The 19,349-nt window shown below is 36.4% G+C and overlaps 1 protein-coding gene and 1 long non-coding RNA gene across 4 annotated transcripts; one reads left to right on the top strand and one right to left on the bottom strand.

The window, feature by feature from the left end:
- Positions 1-1,012: 1,012 nt before the first annotated feature.
- Positions 1,013-9,275, top strand: LOC132127648 (immunoglobulin superfamily member 5-like). Of its 3 annotated transcripts, XM_059539626.1 has the most exons (10): positions 1,013-1,045; positions 2,136-2,207; positions 3,069-3,139; positions 3,816-4,124; positions 6,175-6,456; positions 6,749-6,868; positions 7,052-7,079; positions 7,200-7,285; positions 7,616-7,665; positions 8,362-9,275. In XM_059539626.1, exons 3-10 carry the CDS (start codon positions 3,097-3,099, stop codon positions 8,419-8,421), a joined length of 978 nt encoding a protein of 325 aa, XP_059395609.1. In that variant the 5' UTR covers positions 1,013-1,045; positions 2,136-2,207; positions 3,069-3,096; the 3' UTR covers positions 8,422-9,275. The 3 variants fall into 3 exon arrangements, with proteins under 3 accessions (XP_059395609.1, XP_059395611.1, XP_059395608.1); XM_059539625.1 differs by lacking the exon at positions 1,013-1,045 and having other exon boundaries at positions 1,801-2,207; XM_059539628.1 differs by lacking the exons at positions 1,013-1,045; positions 6,749-6,868 and having other exon boundaries at positions 1,798-2,207.
- A 4,999-nt stretch (positions 9,276-14,274) lies between these two features.
- LOC132127649 (uncharacterized) lies at positions 14,275-14,856 on the bottom strand. Its single transcript, XR_009427564.1, has 3 exons — positions 14,632-14,856; positions 14,395-14,438; positions 14,275-14,298 (listed from the first exon to the last, which is right to left on the bottom strand). It is a non-coding gene; the product is annotated as an uncharacterized LOC132127649 (long non-coding RNA).
- Positions 14,857-19,349: the final 4,493 nt, after the last annotated feature.

Below are 19,349 nucleotides of genomic sequence, written 5' to 3'. Positions count from 1 at the left end.
GGAATTACATACAAATCAGGAGGAAAGCCTCACAAATAGCTCAGGACGCACTCACCCTCTTCAACATGATTTTGAAAAACTCCCTTCAGGCAGATGATACAGGGTACCCGCAGCAACAAGACATATTTAAAAAAATATATTTTATACCATCCACCATTACTTTATTAAATAAATGAACAACATTTTAGTCTATGAATATTATGAAACTAATTGCTGTTATCAATTTATTAATATTACCTAGTTATTAATTTATTTATTGTTTTAGTGTTATAAGCCTATGTCTATACATTCATTTTATATCCTATGTGTCTGTTCATGGGGCAATACGTTCCTGTATGTTTTGTGTGTTTGTTGTATTGGACTGTGAAGTCAAGTGTATTTGTGGTAGGCTACACGTTATGGTGGGACATGTGTGGACAATAAAGATTTTCAATTCCATATATATTTTGACAGAATCACAACTATTGTGTCTAAATCTGTGACTAGAGGTCATTTTCGTGCTAGAACATGCCTGTTGTTCGTGCATCAAATTCTTTGATATTATTGTTGAAGTGCTGCGGAGTAAGTGAGTGGTGCTGTAAAACAGGTTAATTTACTTAATCTTTTTAGACAAGCTGCCCGATTCCTGTCACTATATTTCATTCAAACTGGCTTTAATGTTACGCATATTGTTTTCTGGTGATGTCTAACCGAAAGCAGTTCTGATAGGAACAGACAGAGATACAGCAGGGCCATCAAGGCAGCATAACAGCTTACCAACATTCTTTACATATTCAAACAGAATGGCTTGAATGTTACCCAGTTTCACTCTGGTGATGTCTAACCTTCTCTGTTTTATTTCCTAGAACACATTCTGGTCTGATGTAAACAGCTGCAGATATACAGAAGTGTCATCGAATCAGTCAAAGCAGCATAACAGGTTACCAAAGTTTGTTACACCACTCTGTTTCACAAAGATTGGTTGTAATGTTACCCAAATTCATTCTGGTGATGTCTAACCTCAGATACAGATAACAGATACAGCAGGGTCACCATATCTGACCAGGTAAATATGTATCATGAAAATATCATCTAGTGACAGGTTTCTCCAGGTCACATGGTTTTGGCACAGCAAATATCAGTGCTTCTAATAATTTACGTGATTTATTCCACCAGCAAATTTTCTTGTTTTAAGCATACATTTTGTTTAAGATTTATGCAACTATTTGAAATCAAGATTGAATATTTTACCCAGTTTTGCTTCTCAAGCAAATTTAATCCTTTAAAGGATACTTTTTTTTTTGTTTTTTTTTTTTGAGCAAATATTTCTAGGTTTTAAATATCAGGGAATTTTACAGTTCACAAAAACGCTTTTTGTTTCACAAAAAAAATAAATAAAAATAACAGCAACTGGTAACGCAGTGGTGATCGATTTGATTCTCAGGAAAACTCAAAGCAGTACAGATGTATAGCTTGAATGCTTTGAATCCTTTGTTAAATGTGTACATTTTAGAAATATGTTGCTCACCTTCGTACGTTCCACGTAAGGGTTTGGTTTGTTTTACGCCTGTGGCTGAGTAACTGGTAGCACAAACCTAGTAATCTCAAAGTTGACTTAATATCATTTGTATTCTTTGTAGTGGGTGAAACCAAATACAATGTTTCCAGGAACCACAGGTCATGGGTTTTGTGTATAAACGGAATAGAATAGAACATAACCTGTTTGCGTACATCCTTCTGTGTACACTGTACTTGCAGTTGATTGCTCAATAACCTTAGATTTTCTGTAAGGCTTTTTTGTCGGTACACCTTCAGGAAGTGAACATCGCCTGTAGAAGTGGCTTTGTACAGATACAGTGATAGAGATTTGATATATCGATCAGCTGAGCTCCAGGAATGATTGCTGTTGACATTATCAACTGTTTTTTTTTTTTTTTTTAGTGAAACTAGGTGTGTCTTTCAGATTTGAATCGAATACTTTCAAGCACAGTCTTATGTGAACCTTAACAGATGGATCCTGGGTTATGTGCTCCAAAAGTAATCTTTTGATAGACAGGCCACCTTGTTTGACATGTCAGTGTGACGTCAAATCCTCACAAGATCTGCAGAGATATGCAACATGACTGGAAACCAGCTGAACGTTGGCCTTTCTGTAGGCTGACAGGTGATACAGATGATCTGATGAAGGAAGACTTGGGATTGTTTCTCGATTAATGCACTTTTATGAGGTAAGCTGTTGTTCGGGATCTTATTATAATAACATTTAAGTTCACAAAAGGAACATATGTGTTAAAATCTGAAAGCTGGTACCTGATATGTACTATGTATGTTAATATTTAAATAACTCGCATGAAAACATTACATTTTAAGTTCTTCCAAATTTCACAGTATTACTGTATTCTGTATTTTTGATCAAATAAATGCAGCCTTCATAAGCATCAGTGTTATATAGGTATAAGTGGTATATTTAGATCATTTTTTATTTTAATTTGAGTTATAGTTGAGTAATTGTGTTGTTTTTGTCATTTGTATTATCATTATCATTATTATCTGTCTATATATATTTATTATACATTTTTATTTCAGTTTAACTAAACTAAACAAAAATGAGAAATTATTCCTTGGCAGCTGAATTCATATTTTTTAAATATTTTCTTTTATTTCAGTTAAACTTCATATTTCAAGTAACATTTTTAACGACTTTCCAAAAAGAAAGGGGAAAAAGGAATTAATCCAAACTTTTGAGTAGTAGTGTAAAGCCAATAATTCTTTTATACTGAAGTTCATATATAATATAATACAGAAGCATTTTGGGCAATGTCAGTAATGTTAGAAAAATTTAGAAAAGCCTAATAATAAGTTTGATTATCAAATAGAAATAGTTCGAATGACTCCGTGAGAGAATGATTGGAATGTCTGAAAGCATGTTACAGACAGTTTTCATGTCAAAGACACCTAAAAAAATAAAAGAGGAGTTCCTTACACTTGAAGACAATAGACTGAGCATACTGATCATTTCAGGGTTGTGTCCCATCAGTTGCCCTGCCTTGTTTCACAATGATGTTGATTGATTTATTTTATGGCTGTAGATGCTGGTGTGACGATAACTGAGGAAACATGTATGTTTTTAGACTGGGTCTTTTTCTTCTGATCATCACGGGTGAGTTTTCATTTTATCAGGGTGCCCACTGCATCTGCACGCATCAAAAACACACACTTAGAAAGTATATGAGTTTTGTTTTCCAGTAAAACTATCGCAAAATATCTTTAAAACAAGTCTCAGATGGATGAATGGTTAAGTAAAGTTGGTTAAGTTTTTTTTTATTTTATTTTTTTGAGTGTGGAAGTATCAGAGAAATTAAAAAATTGTGGAAAAGTCACTGAAATGAATGCAATCATAGAAAGTAATGGAAATTTCTATGGGAATTTAGACCGGGGCAAGTTGTCACATGTTATTCCAGTCAGTATTTCTCAAAATAGTTTTATATTTGATTTTGTCACATTATATGAATTAAGTTGAGATAATCAAATCAGTTAATAAATTGTGCAAAACATGTGGCAATATATTGTCATTTTAGAAAAGTATGGGATGATATTGGATAAAATATTTTATTTAGCTTTAGGACAAATTTCACAAACATTCACTGCTCAAAATATCTTGCTGGGGGGGGGGGGGGGGGGGGGGGCAAAGTATACCCCAAAATATTCCATAATGCTCATTTACTTTAAACATGATTTACAATGAGAAAAAAAACAACAACCATGATTTGAATAACTGGATGTAAACATATCCATCCGTTTGGAATAATTTGTTAATTGTGTGTGGTTGCCTGCAGTGGCCTCCGGTCAGGTGCTGCTACAGCCTCTGAATGCAGCGGTGCTCCGTGGTTCGAAGGCTCAGTTCAACTGCAGCACAAATCAGCCCATATCCGTCATGACCTGGATGGTCAACGGACGCTTGGTTATCACCATTTCTGATTCTGGGGTGTTAAAGAGCACAGATCGTGTTTCTGCCACAAACTTCACCACGCCTGGAGATTACAGATGGGAGTTTTCAATTAGCAACGTGCAGAGAGACGATGCGGGTGAAGTCACCTGTCAGGTTTTGGGTGGAGCGGCTAGCAAGGCCACACTGTCTGTACAAGGTGAGCAGTGTTCTGCCATGATTCATCTCCACTTGTTAATTCCACATGACGTAAAATGTGTTGACAACACATATATATGAAATATGAGAGTATAAGAGAGAAAGTTATCAAGACAGAACAGCTGCAGATAATGAATGTTAACAATTAAAAAAAAATTATATATAATTACAGACCGTTCAAAAGTTTACTTATGAAATAAGGATGCAACGTTTAAAAGTAAGACTTTTAAAACCTTATAAGAGTTCTATTTCAAATAAATGCTGCTTTTAAACTTTCTGTTTATCAACATTGATAATAATAATAAATCTTTCTTGAGTGCCAAGTCAGCTCATTAGAATGATTTCTGAAGGATCATGTAACACTGAAAACCAAAGTAATGGAAAATTCCTTTTGCATTATCAGGAAGAAATATAACTTTTAATTATTTTTTAAATATAGTTACTTGAAATTGTAGTGATATTTCACAATGTTCGTGTATTAACTGTCTTTGATCAAATAAATGCAGCCTTTGTGAGCATAAGACAACATAAAAAAAAAACTGACACTGAACTTGAATAAATTAAAGAAAGAAAATTAAGTTTATTTGCATGAGGACTGCTGGATCTCTTTAAACCACTAGATCTAATCTTTCAGAAGGATTAAACAATTAAATTTAATTAAACAATTAAAAGCAGACAAACGCAAAAGCAGGATTTGATCTCTCATTGTTATTTTACTCTCAGTTCGTCTCTTGTTTATTCTTGGGTTGCATTTTGTACAGGTTGCCTTTGGGTTTACAGTCAATATATTAAAAGGCTCTGTTAACTACTGCTTTTCAGGTGCAAAGCTGCATCCTTAATGATTTTTGTCATGGTTTGAATGTTAAATTACACTCTTCAACAGCGCCTACCTTCTTGCTTCAGGCTTCATCCACATACATCCATATGCTGATCTGTTTTACAACCTTTAAGCATTACACAGCAATTTTGTGCATGACAGAGCGTAAAATTAGACTAGAACATTCCCAGAGACTGTCTCCTTAAATACATCTGCACTAACTAATGCCCTCATCAGCACTAAAATAACCTTTGTGGACCAAATAAGCATCTATCAGCTAAATAACAGAAGTCATTGTTCTCCTAGACAACAACAAAATTAAAACAAGATTAAAAACAAAAAAATAAACACACTCCCTAGTAATTTCACATTCATTGTCCCAAACCATGCGCCGATTTGCCAAGTCAAAGATCTCAAAAGGAACTCTCAGCAAATTCTAAGCAATTATTTCACAGCAAATTCTTCCCAGACAGCCGTTTCAGGAATTAAGTGTTCATTTGAACAGTTTATTTTGTTTTGTGTGTAGGCAGAATCTATGTTTTATTCAAATCTAGACAATAATGTTGCATATATATACATATATTTGTATTTATTTGCACAATAGCTTAATTATACATTTAAAAATATTTGACTGATTTTTATTTTTCCTTAAATTGATTTCTAAATAAATTTAGTCATTTCATTTAGCTTTTTTTTTCTTTTTTTTTAGCATGATCCACATTTTACAAGGTTTACTTTAACTGCAAGATATTATATTGCTATTTCTGCTTGTTTAATTTCTATAATAATTCTTATATTATTATTTACAATATATTTAGTATTAGACATTTCAGCTTAAAAATGTTTCAGCGGTATAGGCATAACCGCAGAGCATCGCAACACAAAGCATATTTAAATAATTTCTTCATTCTTTGATGCATTGAAAGTGAAGATCTGTCTGTGCTTTTATGATGGACCACAAAAAGTACAAAGTGCAACACAAAGCAAAACCAAAACGGAGATGTTATCAGCCCCACCTGTAAGACACTGCTTTCACCTGTCCTGCTGTCCCATGGGAAATTATCCAATTACATCTCAAAGTGCAGATAATCGATAATAATCTACTTCTTAATTAAAGTGGCCCATCTTTCACGACAGGCCCGACCATCATTAAAGCAAACTCTCAAATCCATAGTGATTAGGGCAGACTCAGAGTGTGCGTTCGATGAGATAATTCAGCTCTGTTCTTTTCCAGAACGTGGCAGCGTGGGGATCGTAGGTGGAAATCAGACCAAAACGGAAGGCGCTCAGTCGGCGTTCCAGTGTCAGGCCGTGGGATGGTTTCCTGAACCCAACGTGTCCTGGTCTGTTAATGGAGTGGCAAATTCCTGCAACACAAGCTCTGTAACACAGGGAAACCTGTTTAACTCCAGCTGTACACTGTTAGTCACTGCCGTCAAAAACTCTTCTGTTCAGTGTCTGGTCAAGATACCAGCCCTGAGCACATCGGACAGCAGCACAGTCTTCCTGACCGTTGGTAAGAATATTAAACATGCTTTAAGTGATCAACAAATACAGAAGATCACATTCTAATTTCTATTCTAAGGATAAACACAAACAGAATCAGAATTCTAAACTTAGCACAATTTAAAATGGGGTCACCCATAAATCAGAAGAATTACTTTCAGCAACAGCTAGAGGGCACTGCAAACACCAATCCAGCCACATGAAGTTTAATTTTATCATCCAAAGCTTATTGTATAACTTTGCTGTCCTGTTTGGCACAAGATGAAGAGGAAGCATAATTTCCTTATTTCTTTCTTTTCAAGTAAAGCTTGCTAAAATAGACCAGACGGTGTTGATCGCTGTCACTGTGGCCTTCAGTGCTGCGGCTCTGTTGTTTCTAATCATCTACGGAATTTTTTTCTTCTGCAAAAGGAGGAAGAAAAGTGAGTAATTTTCCATTGCAAGCCAGATTATTTGCAATAGTGCATTCCACAATAAGTGCTTTTTGCAGCCAGATTGTGTTGTTAAGATAACTGGACCTGGCTAACTAGCCAAGCTTCTTAAATTATTGATGTAATTCTGGCGTTAAATTGAAAACTGCTCATTTTATGGTCTCTTTTCTATAGAGTCAAGCTATCAGGAGGAGCTCAGGAGGTGAGAAATGAGCTCCAGTGTGTCTTTTGAATTTAAGATTGAAATAATTTGATTGAAAATGCACAGTAATGTGAAATTGAGGAAACATTTATTTCTAAACCTTTATTACTCCTGTTTCAGGGCACAAATCCAGTCCCAGAATAGGACGCCTGCCACAGAAAATGTGCGAGGACGGGACAACCGAGGATATAGAGACCGGCATGATGGTGTGTATGCCTAAACAAACATACATATGGGTATCATCCTATATATATATATATTCATTTTTTATTTGATCAAAAATACAGTAATAATGACAATTTAAAATAAACCAAGCAAAACTGTAGTGTACTTGACAACAGTGCAATTTCAAAACTTCAAAGATACAAATAAGTGGAAAAAAGAGCAATTGATTGTGCAAAAACAATGCCCATTCAGATTTTTGAGCAAAATAATCCTCATTTTCATTTATTTTACTGACATCTTTTCTAATGCAATGATTCAGGAAAGCATGAACTATTGTACTATTAACTATCATGTGTTTCTCTTTACTGCAGGACACACCAATGATAGAGTCTGGTACACAAACCAGTCTAACAAACATCAGGTAATGCCTAAAATTAAGTTTAAAGCCAACATGAAACCAAAACTTCACCTATTTATCTTCCTTAACACACATTCATGATCTTGTTTTGAACAATTCATCAGTGCACACAATTTCAAAGAAAAATTATCTTTATAATCTTTCATCAAAATGAAAACAGATGTTTTTTTGTTACTTGTGTAAAATAAAGCAATAAGCCCCATGAAGCCGTGGTTACAGTGAATTTACAGCAGGGGCATTGTTAGGCACAATGCAAAGCGGAGTTCCCAAAACCCCCTTTAGCTGTTATAAATTCACTGTAAACCACGGCTTCACGTTGCTTATTGCTTTTATAAAACGGTTATTCCATATACGTAGTAAGGTTTTACAAAATAAAACGGAGCAAATAAAGTGTACTGATATTAATAAAAACATTATTCTTCCACCAAACAATGAGTTCCTCAGAATCAGTTGTGTTTGCAACAAAGTGGTTGCCAAGCAACAGACAAAGGTGTTTGTTTGTAGAGTAATTTACAACAGCTTCAAAGGTGGCTCAGCCAATCAGTATCAAGGACCGGAACTATCCATTTTATAATGTCACATAATGGAAGTAAAATGTGTTGTGAGCACCTTTCATGTTGAACTGAATATTTCAATACACTTCATAAGCTTGAATATTTGTCAAGACTCCAGATCTTATACAAATCTTTGGTTTTTCAGATGCCTGGTGACTTTTTTGATGATGGTCACAGGAACCACAGCCACATGACCATGCTCTAGAGACTAAATCTGTCTAGATGTTGGACTCCACAGACCCCAGGTGTTCTGGCTCTCTTCTTCTCTCTTGTACATAAATCATTTTAGGATTAAATACAGAAAAAAGAGAACCTAAAGGATTTCATATCAGCACTTATGGTGATCTGTTTCACCTCAACTGGATCATTTATTGGAACACAGAAGGATTTTCTTGGTGGTCTCACTTTTGGACCCCACTAAACATTGTGGATAATCACCATCAGAGCATGTTTTGGGGCTTTAACAGATAAAATGGTCGGAATGAGGGGGGTCAAGGAGTTGGTTAAGATCTGCCGGAAATCACTTGTTTACATAAACCAATATGACAGAAGTGATGACTCATTTTAAAGTCCTTGCATGTCCATAACACATTCATCAGATGCTTGCATTTCCACAGGAGGTTTGTTTAAATCAACATTTTCCTGTTTTCTCCAGAATCATAAGATCATCAGCATATTGCACCACACATCCCGTGAGAGTTTTGCTTCCTGGTTTTATAGCTACTTACAATTAAAAGCAAAGATTTTACATCAGAAGTGTTTAGAGAAGATCATCTTGTGTGACGCATCATGCTTCACAGAGCATGATGCTATTAAACAATTCATCTAAACCACTGATTTTTACTTCCCCAGAGGGAAACTACTTAAACTCCAAAATGGCATAATAGAATGAAGTGTCATGAAATGGACTGGAACTATGTGATCCTTATTAATACATAAATCAGTCACTTGACCTTGTGTGTTTCATGCATTTTAAGGGCACTTTAATCCATAAAATGGAAAAGAATTTTGAACAAATGTTTTTAAAACTATGTATTAATGTATAGCAAAATAGATGTTTTCCCCAAGTTTTGTGATTTTTTCGTCCCTTTCTTTTTTCTTTTTTTTTTTAAGCATGAACCTCACTTTTTATGCTTAAAACAAGAAAATTCCAAGGTGAGATAAGAAGAATGTATTATACTTCATTCTAAATTAATTTAAAACATTTTTTTTTTTTTGCTACTCAGTCAATTTTTCATTTTAAGGATGTTTCTATATATTTTATTTTTGGGATATGTATGTGGCTATATATTCTTTTGTAATAAACAACACTTTTTTTGTACAATTATTGTTTTTTAATCCATCCATCCAAGTTGACTTAATTATTCTGTTTTCCAGATATTTAAAAAATGCTTTCAGAAGCCGCAAAGCTGGAGAAATTTTCAAATCAATGAACAGACATATAGATAACAGACAGAAACGCTCTGCTTCTCTTTTTCAAGCATTCCTTTAGTAGAAAATCTCGCTGCAGTGTGCATCTGACAGTCTTATCCAAGTCATCTGCAGTAGATGTGTGTGAACATTAGTCCTCTTTCATCTTTTCCCTTAAAAAATAATGAATGCTCATAAATAAATAAATAAAGCTGGTTAATGGCCATCTGTAGGCTGGGATCTATTCCCCCGTGGCTTGTTATGAGCTGTGGAGTCTTCCTCTTCCTCATGCCTCACTCCACCCAGCTCTGAGCTGGCCAAGCAGTTGATAGTCTCCCACTCATTACAACCACACCAAATAAACTTCCTGTTATGTAACCAGCACCGTTTACCTCCAAGACACAGATATGGAACATTTCCAGTTTCATTCTAATAGAAGCAAAATATAATGGAGAACCCTGTGGTGAAGCGCTGCTGTAGTGATGGTATCAGCTGGTAATTTCAAAGAATACCGTGGTGCTTCAAAACATGTACTGTAAAATGGCACTAAATAATGCTATATAGCATGGTATTTACATGCTATTCCAAGGTTTTTTAAATAAGCTATAGCACATCTGCGTCAGTGCGGCTCCATTCACAGTAAATGCTGCAGCACATATTATAATTTTTACAAACTTATAATTTACATGGAGCATCTCAAACTCCAACTCTGCATATTGTTGTGAGTTTGAATTTATTATAATGTTCATCTGGGAACTCGGCATGCTCCATTTCATCAGATTTTTAAGGTAAATAATTTATAAACCTAAGCAAACAATTTTCTCGACTGTTCATCGCGACTTCAAAATAAAAGTTGAATCACTCACTCGGAGTTTACACATTTTGATGCCGACATATTCAAAAACTATAATATGCTGTATGTGCATAAAACAAAATATATGGTGTATGTGTGTGTATTTCTATATACACATAATAAATATACACAATACACAAACATTATGCAAACAACTCTTTTATTTTGGATGCTATTAAATCACGATTAATCATTTGATATGATTAAAATTTGTTATAAAAATCAGACTATATATACTGCGGAACTTTTTTTGGTACGTCCCCCAAAACACCAGAATTTGTGACTCTACTGGATAATTAATAATTCATTTTTTTATAAATTAAGTGATTTAAGTTCATAAAATGAATTATTTGGGATATTTGGCATTCTTGCATTTAGACATTCCCAACATTTTTCTACTCTAAATTCACTGTGGTAACTCTTTAAAATAACTGTCAGAAATAGTCTTGTTCAGTCATAAAATGGCCATTAAAGTCAAATCCCTTTTCAAAATCATTTTCACTTCGAGAACATGGACCTTCAAAGTTAATGTTATGAAATAATCAGAGAAGTGAGCAGGTGTAAAGTTCTCCATAGATCTTGGCCTACTATTAACAAACTCTCAGAATAGCTGCTTAATTCAGTTGGTCTGATTCTCCTGAAGCAGATGATCATGGGTATGAGAAGCATTAAAGTCAGTTAGACTCCACAGTTTATTTGTACACACAATCTAGTTGGATCTTTTGCTAAAGGCACTCCGGGAGTTAATGAACCACCGTTGTGTTTCAGAAAAACCAGACAGAAATACGGCAACCACTAAAATTGATGCACTAGTGTGGTCTTGCCAGAATACAGCTGGGTCTGAGGCAAATTTAGGATCTAATGATTAGAGAGGAAATATTATCCCTTTTGCACACAAACTTGCTTTTAAAGATTTGATTTTCTCACAATAAAACCTCCAGAGAGTAGCAAAACTGTCTGTTCTCTCTATATATACCAAGCTGATGGAAATGCTTCTGTTGTGGTTGCATGGTATATACTCACTTGAGACCCATTTCTGTCTGCCTATTATTTAAAATAACATGCTATTTTTGTACTTTCAGCCAAAAAGCAATGCTGATCAGCAAGCCAATGCAGATGAATTCATTAGAGAAATTATGTCAATTGCGGATTTTTCATATAACGCCTTGAAGAATAGTTTGTACAAAAATGAAAATTTGGGGGTCATATGATGAGATTTAAATTTTTCCTTTCTCTTTGGAGTGTTACAAGCTCTTGGTGCATAAAGAATCGTAAAGTTTCAAAGACTAAAGCCATTTCTGCCACGTGCTTAAGGTATTTGGCCAATCACAACACACTGGATAGCTGGCCAATCAGAGCACACCTCGCTTTTCAAACTAGAGCTGTAATCGGGCCATAAAAGTTAGGCCTGACAGGACCCGAGCCCGACAGGTTTTGCAGTACATTTTGATTGACAGCTTTTTAAAAGACCGAACCCGTTTACAGCCCGACATTATTCAAATGTGCGCACACACACAGCTCTTTTGCCTTTTGTCAAGATTGAGTCATTTATACATGTTTTAACATAATTTATTCATAACTAATGTAGACTAGGCCACTTGGAAGTTGGAATAAAGAAATAAAATAAGTCCTCTGTAACGTCTTAACATCGCTGATGGTGCGTCATTATTCACGCATTATTCTCATTATAAACATGGTCAAAACTTTTCCACACCTCAGACTTTGCTTAAGTTGCTGGTGCAACCAAAACGTAATCACCAGAGGCAAGCCTCCGTTTCACCTTCTCAGCATCCATTTTCGCATCTTTCTCACGCTAATCGAAACACATCACATGACCGCTCGTTTACCTCGCAAACCGGAGCGCAAGCCCAAGCCCGGCCCGAGCCCGCGTAAAATTATATAAATTAAGCCCGAACCCCTCGGGTCCCATCGGGCTCGGGCAAAGATCTTCAGCTCTATTTCAGACTGATGAGTCTTGTAAAAATCAACGCGTTTCAGAAAGGTGGGTTTTTACTTAAACCGCATAAACATTTCATTACACCAAATACACAAAATAATGTACTTTTTGGCAGCATCATATGACATTTAATCAACCCTTTACAGTGAATGGGTGCCGTCAGAATGAGAGTCCAAACATCACAATCCATATGATTGAAATGTCCATCAATTAACCATCACTTCTGGCCACCGACAGATTTGTTTGTTTTTGCTTATAAACAGTGCTTGATCTGTGCAGTTTTTATATTAGAGAAAGCAATATTATGGATACATTACTCAAATTATTTAGCTAAAAGCAACAGAAAAATGTTTCTTACAAACACAAAGCGACATTCATTGATGGACTGAAGTCTTGTCAGTATTGTATAGATCTTTGCAATGTTTTTAGCTGTTTGGACTCTCATTCAGATGGCACCCATTCATTGCAGAGGATCCACTGGTGAGCAGGTGATGTAATGCTCAATTTTTCCAAATCTTCAAATTTGTATTTTTTGGTAAACTTTTCCTTCAAGGTTTAATGCTGAGCTTTATGTGGTTGGGATTTGACCTTTAATGGTGGGCTCTCATCCCATCCTTACAATCACTAATGCATCCTAAAGCCCCATCCATCCATTTTCATAAGCTTGTTAAATGTATTTAGATTTGGTATATAACCTATAATTTATTTTAATGAATAGATTTCAGCTTTTCTGTAATTTGCTAAGTTGAGGTATAAAGACTACATTTCTGAACTGCACTGTTCTCATTGGTCTGTTTGCGATTAGTATTCATGCAGTGCATCATGTAAACAGTTTTTAGTTTATTCTACATTCTCTAATCCAATAAAAATGCAGGCATACTGTAATCAAATTCTTTCTCTCGTCAGCATTGAAGATCGGTGTTCACAACTCCACCATTTTTCTAATCAGTAATTTGCTTCATCATTGTAAGTGCCTATATAAACTGTATTCTACATGTTTCCATGGAGTTATTTGGAATGAGGAACAACTCTTGCTCTTTTAACAAAATGTTCAAGCTTTCTGAGAGGCCAGTAATAATTAAGTGCAATTCAGCATCACAGACCAATTTACTTCAAATGAGCCCACTGTAAATTGAACGCTCTATTACAGCACACAGCTAATGAAAGTCAAAATGAGGTGCAAGTTCATGATGTGTATTGAGGCAAATGTAAAGTCCTCACTGAATAATGTAGGATAATGATTAATTATAATGCTTAAAAATAACTGATATAATTTAGATTGTTTGAAGAACATAAGTGGTGTTTGTCAATACAAAACTCACCATGGTGTTATGTGGTTGCTAACATGTTCTGAATGCTTTTTAGTGCATTCCTATGCAGTTAGGGTGTTTTGGGTGGTCATTAAGATAAAAACACAGGCACATTCATTGAAATATGCACATCATGGCACTGCATGAATCAAGTCAGAAAACATATCACGAGTTGTCATTTCATACAATGTGAATCAAGTTTTATCAAATTAAGCATGTAGATCCACCTCTCTGCAGCTTGTCAATAACATATACAAACATTTCAGCTGAACTGTAAACTAAATTATACCAGATTTAATTTTAATACTTACATATCCTAAATTCTGTCCAAAGATGATGAGATCCATAGAGAGAAAGAATCCAAATGAGCATTTAGCCTTCTGCAGTTTGTTTGCAGTGAAGGGGTAGCTGTTTGAGACAAAAACACACTAAGACACATGCAAGAAATCACTCTGTAATGATCTTTCTCCTTCCTACAGGAGTTAACCCACCTGTGAGATAATATCAGGTACCTTCCTGGTCATGTGGGACTGCAATGGTAGAGTCTTCTGCCTAATAAAAGATCAAAATAATGCTAAAATATAAACTAAAGAACGCTTGATTTGGTATGAATTAATGATTTAGTGTGAGTTTTATTGCAGTGCTTACCTGAATGGTGAACACAGAAAATGGTCCATCTTCTTTTCACCGCGCTAATCAACAGAAAGCTGATTGATTTACAGTAACGTAAAGTTACGTGTCTAATGTGCTAACTTACAGCTAACATTATTGATACAAAATCTCGCTGTGCCCGCCTGTTTAAAACGGTATTAAAAAGAAAGCAGTAGGAAACATTGCTTTTGTTAATAAATGTAAGTAAAATATGATTTCAAGTAAGTTACATACCTCAGGAATCGTGCTAGCAGTCCAGTCGGCGGGACATGGCGTGAGTCGTCTCCTCCGTGGTAAAAAGGTGGTTTTGACGAGCAGTTTTAACGCGAGGGTTAGTCGATTAACAATGTAGCTATTATGATATTAATACGATATTTTACTTACAACAATAAAGAAGTAAAAAGAAATGTCACGTCGCTGTCATTACAGACTGAAAACTATAGGGCTGACTGGATTCTGTTCAAAAGCCCTTACGTCACACTAGCTAATTTAAATAACGGACGTCTGGTCTACATATTGTGTTAAGACTGGAACACACCAAGCCGACGCCGACGAACTAGCGCTGATGAAAGCCAACTGTGTTGTCGCCTCGCGTCGGGGTAAAAAGCTGCACTTGAACACACGAGACAGTGTTGCCAGACGTACGATAATTATCGTATTTGTACTATAATGTTTACCTCTGTACGATGTATGATCAATAATGAAAAAAATCCCCTAATGTACGATAATCTCATAATTTTATGAAAATTTAAATGGTAGTTGCAGACATAGGGCTTCTTTTCTCATACACGAAATCGGCTCATTACAGACACTCTAAGGCCCTGTCCACACGGACACGGGTATTTTTATAACCGTGACTTTTTTTTACGCGGTTCGGCCTTTCGACCACACGAAAACTCAGTTTCAGGGCACCGAAACCGAACATTTTTGAAAACTACGGCCAGGGTGAGCATTTTCAGAAACGCCGGTTGCAGTGTTGTCGTGTGGACAGTATAACCGGGGTTTTTGCCTTGCGACGTCCGAGTGTGCGCCGTTATCCGCTGTGTTTGACGTCAGATTGTGCGCTGCTTACTGCTTCTGATTGGCCAAGGTGACTTTACAATTTGGGTTATATCAGATGTTGAGTTAACTGCACCACGCAGCAACAGCTAAATTCCTTCTTCACTGGACACGACAAAGCAAGTGTTGAAAAGCATTTTAATATGTTTTAATATGCGCCGCGTCGCAGACAGTTACTGAAAATAAAGAGATAGTATTTTGTCTCACTGCTTCCGTCCAACAATAAGCCTTGTTATCTATTATGGTAATTTGCAGGTCGTGTCAAAATGTTGTTGGTTTAGAATAGATAAATAACTTTTGACTCGTGTACGATAATTTTCTTCCAAATACAACAATTTTGAACTTCTGGTACGATACTTGGACATGTCCAATCTGGCAACACTGACACGAGAGAACTACTGCCGACTGTTAGGTAGAATGCGCGTTCTGCGCCTGCGTGTAAATGAGACAACTGTCTGTTTCTGCAGATATATTCGTCCATATTCGTCATTCAAAAAGGGAAACTGACGCTGCCGGCTGAAGTTATACAAACCATAAACAAAGCATGCGTGCTTACTGTTTTGAATATTAATCCTGCTAAACACTTTCTTTATTCCACTCCTCTCGTGTTAATATTGAAATATTCGCCAAGGAACAATCAGGTAAGATGACATATCATTAGAACAGCCTCTATCTGTACCGTTTTGACTTTGCTCGCTGTTTTGCTATTATTCTCGTCCACTGACTCATTCACTAAGCTGAACAGCCAATCAGAGTTCCCTCTTTCACAGACGGCCCGACGCCGATTCAACATGTCGAATCGGCAGAAGAAAAGCCGACGAGGACCAATTTCAGCCGACGGTGCGGAGCACACTGAGGAAACTAATGCCGCGTTCCAGGCAACCCGTAACCCGTGTTTTTCCAACCTTCTACCCGTGAAAGTGCACTGGAACAGCAGTCAAACCCGTGACTTCCCACCCGTGAACTCGTACTAGATAGATGTACTCCGAGTTACGAACTCTGACGTCACATAGCCTGCGAAACAACAATGGCAGCTTCTACGGATAATATTGCCTATGGATGCAGTGTTTACGCAAGTGGTGCACGTTAAAAAAACGATTTTAGGACAATATAACATTGCAATAAAATTAATAATCTAGCTACAATTGCTTGCGCTCAGGAAGTTTGGCGTGACTTGCCTGGAACGCTATAAAGTCGTGAGTCGTGGTTTGAAATCGTGACTTACGGGCTCAAAAACCTGCCTGGAACGCAGCATTAGTTGGCCGACGCACAAAAACTGCCCGACGGCCGACCGTCGGCTTTGTGTGTTCCAGGCTTTAAATAATGTGTGTAAATAAACAAGTTGTGTTGATTTTTAAACTACACATAAATGTTTAAAAGAGGTATATTCTTTTCTACACATTTCTATTTAATATTGACACAAAATGTGTAAATTAAAGTGTTACACAAAGTATATAATTTTTTAGCACATCTTTTGTGGGGATGCAAGCAGATCATACAAAGATATGGAAATAAGAGTGTATATTATGAATTATCCACAAAAGCCTAAAGTAATTATGAAATGCCATAATATTGCATTGTTAGTCAGTATATAATATGCACAAGCAATGACAGAATAACAATGGGCAGAGGTCTGAGAGGGGTTTCCTCTGTAGTTACAGGGTTCAGACTTAAGTAGGTTCACTATAAGCCAAGCTGTATCAATGCCAGTGAACGTTTCCCCTCCTCCTCCTCTATCTCATGCTCTTAGTGTAGGCAGTTTCTGTGCCAGCAGTGCATTGGAGATGATTCATAGGATTCTGCTAATGGTCATTGGCAGTCTATCAGGAATGGCCTAAATTAAGGCTTAACCATTCTCAAAGCCTTGTCAGTCTAATGGATAGCTGAAAAGTAATCATGAGAAGTAGACTTTAATTAAGCATTTCCTTGAATATGTACAGTAATGTGATATTAATGTCAGGTTTGGCTGGATGACGGTTATGGATTGTCAAATACTCAACATCAACCAGGAAAATTCTAGAGACTGCATGCTTTGAAAAACACAGCCAGTCGTTTCTGCAGATCTTACTTAAGTGTTGCAGTGTAACTTTGAGGCAGTGTGGGTCATTATCAAATTCAGAGCTCGGGGCCAGCAGAGACATTATATGACACCAGGCAGCGCCATTAAACAGGGACTTTCTGTGGCACTGTTTGCTCAAGAAAGACCAAAAATACAGAGACCTGAGCACAAATCTCTAATGTAAAGAAAAGAGCAGTGAACCTTTTCAGAGCTGTGATTTGAATTAAAAGGAACAGTTTAGCAAAAACTTTACACCCCCAGGCCATCCAAGATGTAGAAGAGCTTGTTTATCATCGGAAAGGATTTGGAGAAATTTAACATTAATAATAATGATTATTATTAATATAAAAAAAACATTACATCACTTGCTCCCTAATGTATACTCTGCAGTGAATGGATGCTATCAGAATGAGAGTCCAAACAGCTGATAAAACTACCGGTAATCCACAAGTAATTCACACGACTCTAATCCATCAAATAATTTAAAAAAAAGCAGCATGTTTGTAAGAAAAAAAAATCCATCATTAAAATATTTTTAGCTTCAAACACTATTGTTTGCTTCACTGCTTCCTGCCAAAATAGATAAAGTCCTCTATCCATAATATTTATTTCACCAGTGGAAAAGTCAACTTGTCTGAATCAGGAGAGAAATATGCACAGATCAGGCACCATTTACAAGTGACAAACAGTTCAAAACAGTTTTTTATGTGAGAGATCAGTGAAAAGTCCATCGCCCCCGTTGAAGGAAACATTATGGATTTTAGACTCTAAACTTGGACTAAAACACTTTAACAATGTCTTAGTTTCATACAAACACACAGCTTTTGACTTCACAAGATTGTTAATTGAATGGACTGGAGTCATGTGGATTACTTGTGGATTGTGATGGTTTTTAATCAGCTGTCATCCTGACGGCACCCATTCACTGCAATTGGTGAGCAAGTGATGAAATGTTAAAAATTTCTCCAAATCTGTTCCAAAGAAGAAACAAACTCATCTACATCTTGGATGGCCTGAGGGTGAGTACATTTTCCACAAACTTTCATTTTTGGGTGAATTATTTCTTTAAAGTGCTGGAAATGCAAAAACAAGATAAAATGTATCATGTTTTTCTTCCATTTATACACAGTACATCACAAAATTCAGAAGTAGCCTGTAAGGCCTGTTTGGCCAAGTGTGAGTCAATAGAGAACAAAATGGACTGCTTTTAAATTTCCAATCTCCATTAAAATGTCTCTGTTAAAACTGGCCTTCCAGCTTACGTTAATGGAAGGCAATCAATTGTCATTTAACAAGCCAGCAAATAAAAAATATTATGGGAATTCCAGGAACAAAGAAAGAAATGTCACAATTCTGATCAGGCAGTTGCGTCGCTCTAGCTGCTTTTATCCTGCACGGCACTAGAGGAATAGCTTGTGTTTAATGGAGCTCATCTGTTGAGAGAGATGATGACATCTGTGATAACCAAACTCGCTGCTCAGCGATTATAAAGACTGCATGTGAATCTGATGCACCAAGCCCCAAAACGGTTTGAAATTGTGTTGTGGGTGGCAGCATGCAAACAGGAACTCTCCCCAAGCTCACATGCTGAAGGATAAAACTGCACCCCCCCCCCCCCCCCCCGTTACACTTGCACAATCAATGCACATGCTAATATACTAATTATTAATTAAGATATTCACTTAAGGACCGTTCTCTTCATCAGAGCAGGCTCTAGGTCTTTTGCTGGGGAGGCATCTCCCTGCTGCTGTTTTAAAGATTACATTGATCCACACTTCATTTATGCCATGAAGCACTGCTGCAGTAAAGCTTTTGCACTGGCATTCATCTGAAT

The sequence above is a fragment of the Carassius carassius genome, chromosome 45, assembly GCF_963082965.1.
Source record: "Carassius carassius chromosome 45, fCarCar2.1, whole genome shotgun sequence".
In the NCBI taxonomy this organism is placed as follows: domain Eukaryota; kingdom Metazoa; phylum Chordata; class Actinopteri; order Cypriniformes; family Cyprinidae; genus Carassius; species Carassius carassius.
The sequence above is the reverse complement of the archived record's forward strand: the minus strand, read 5'-3'. Positions and strand labels throughout refer to the sequence as shown.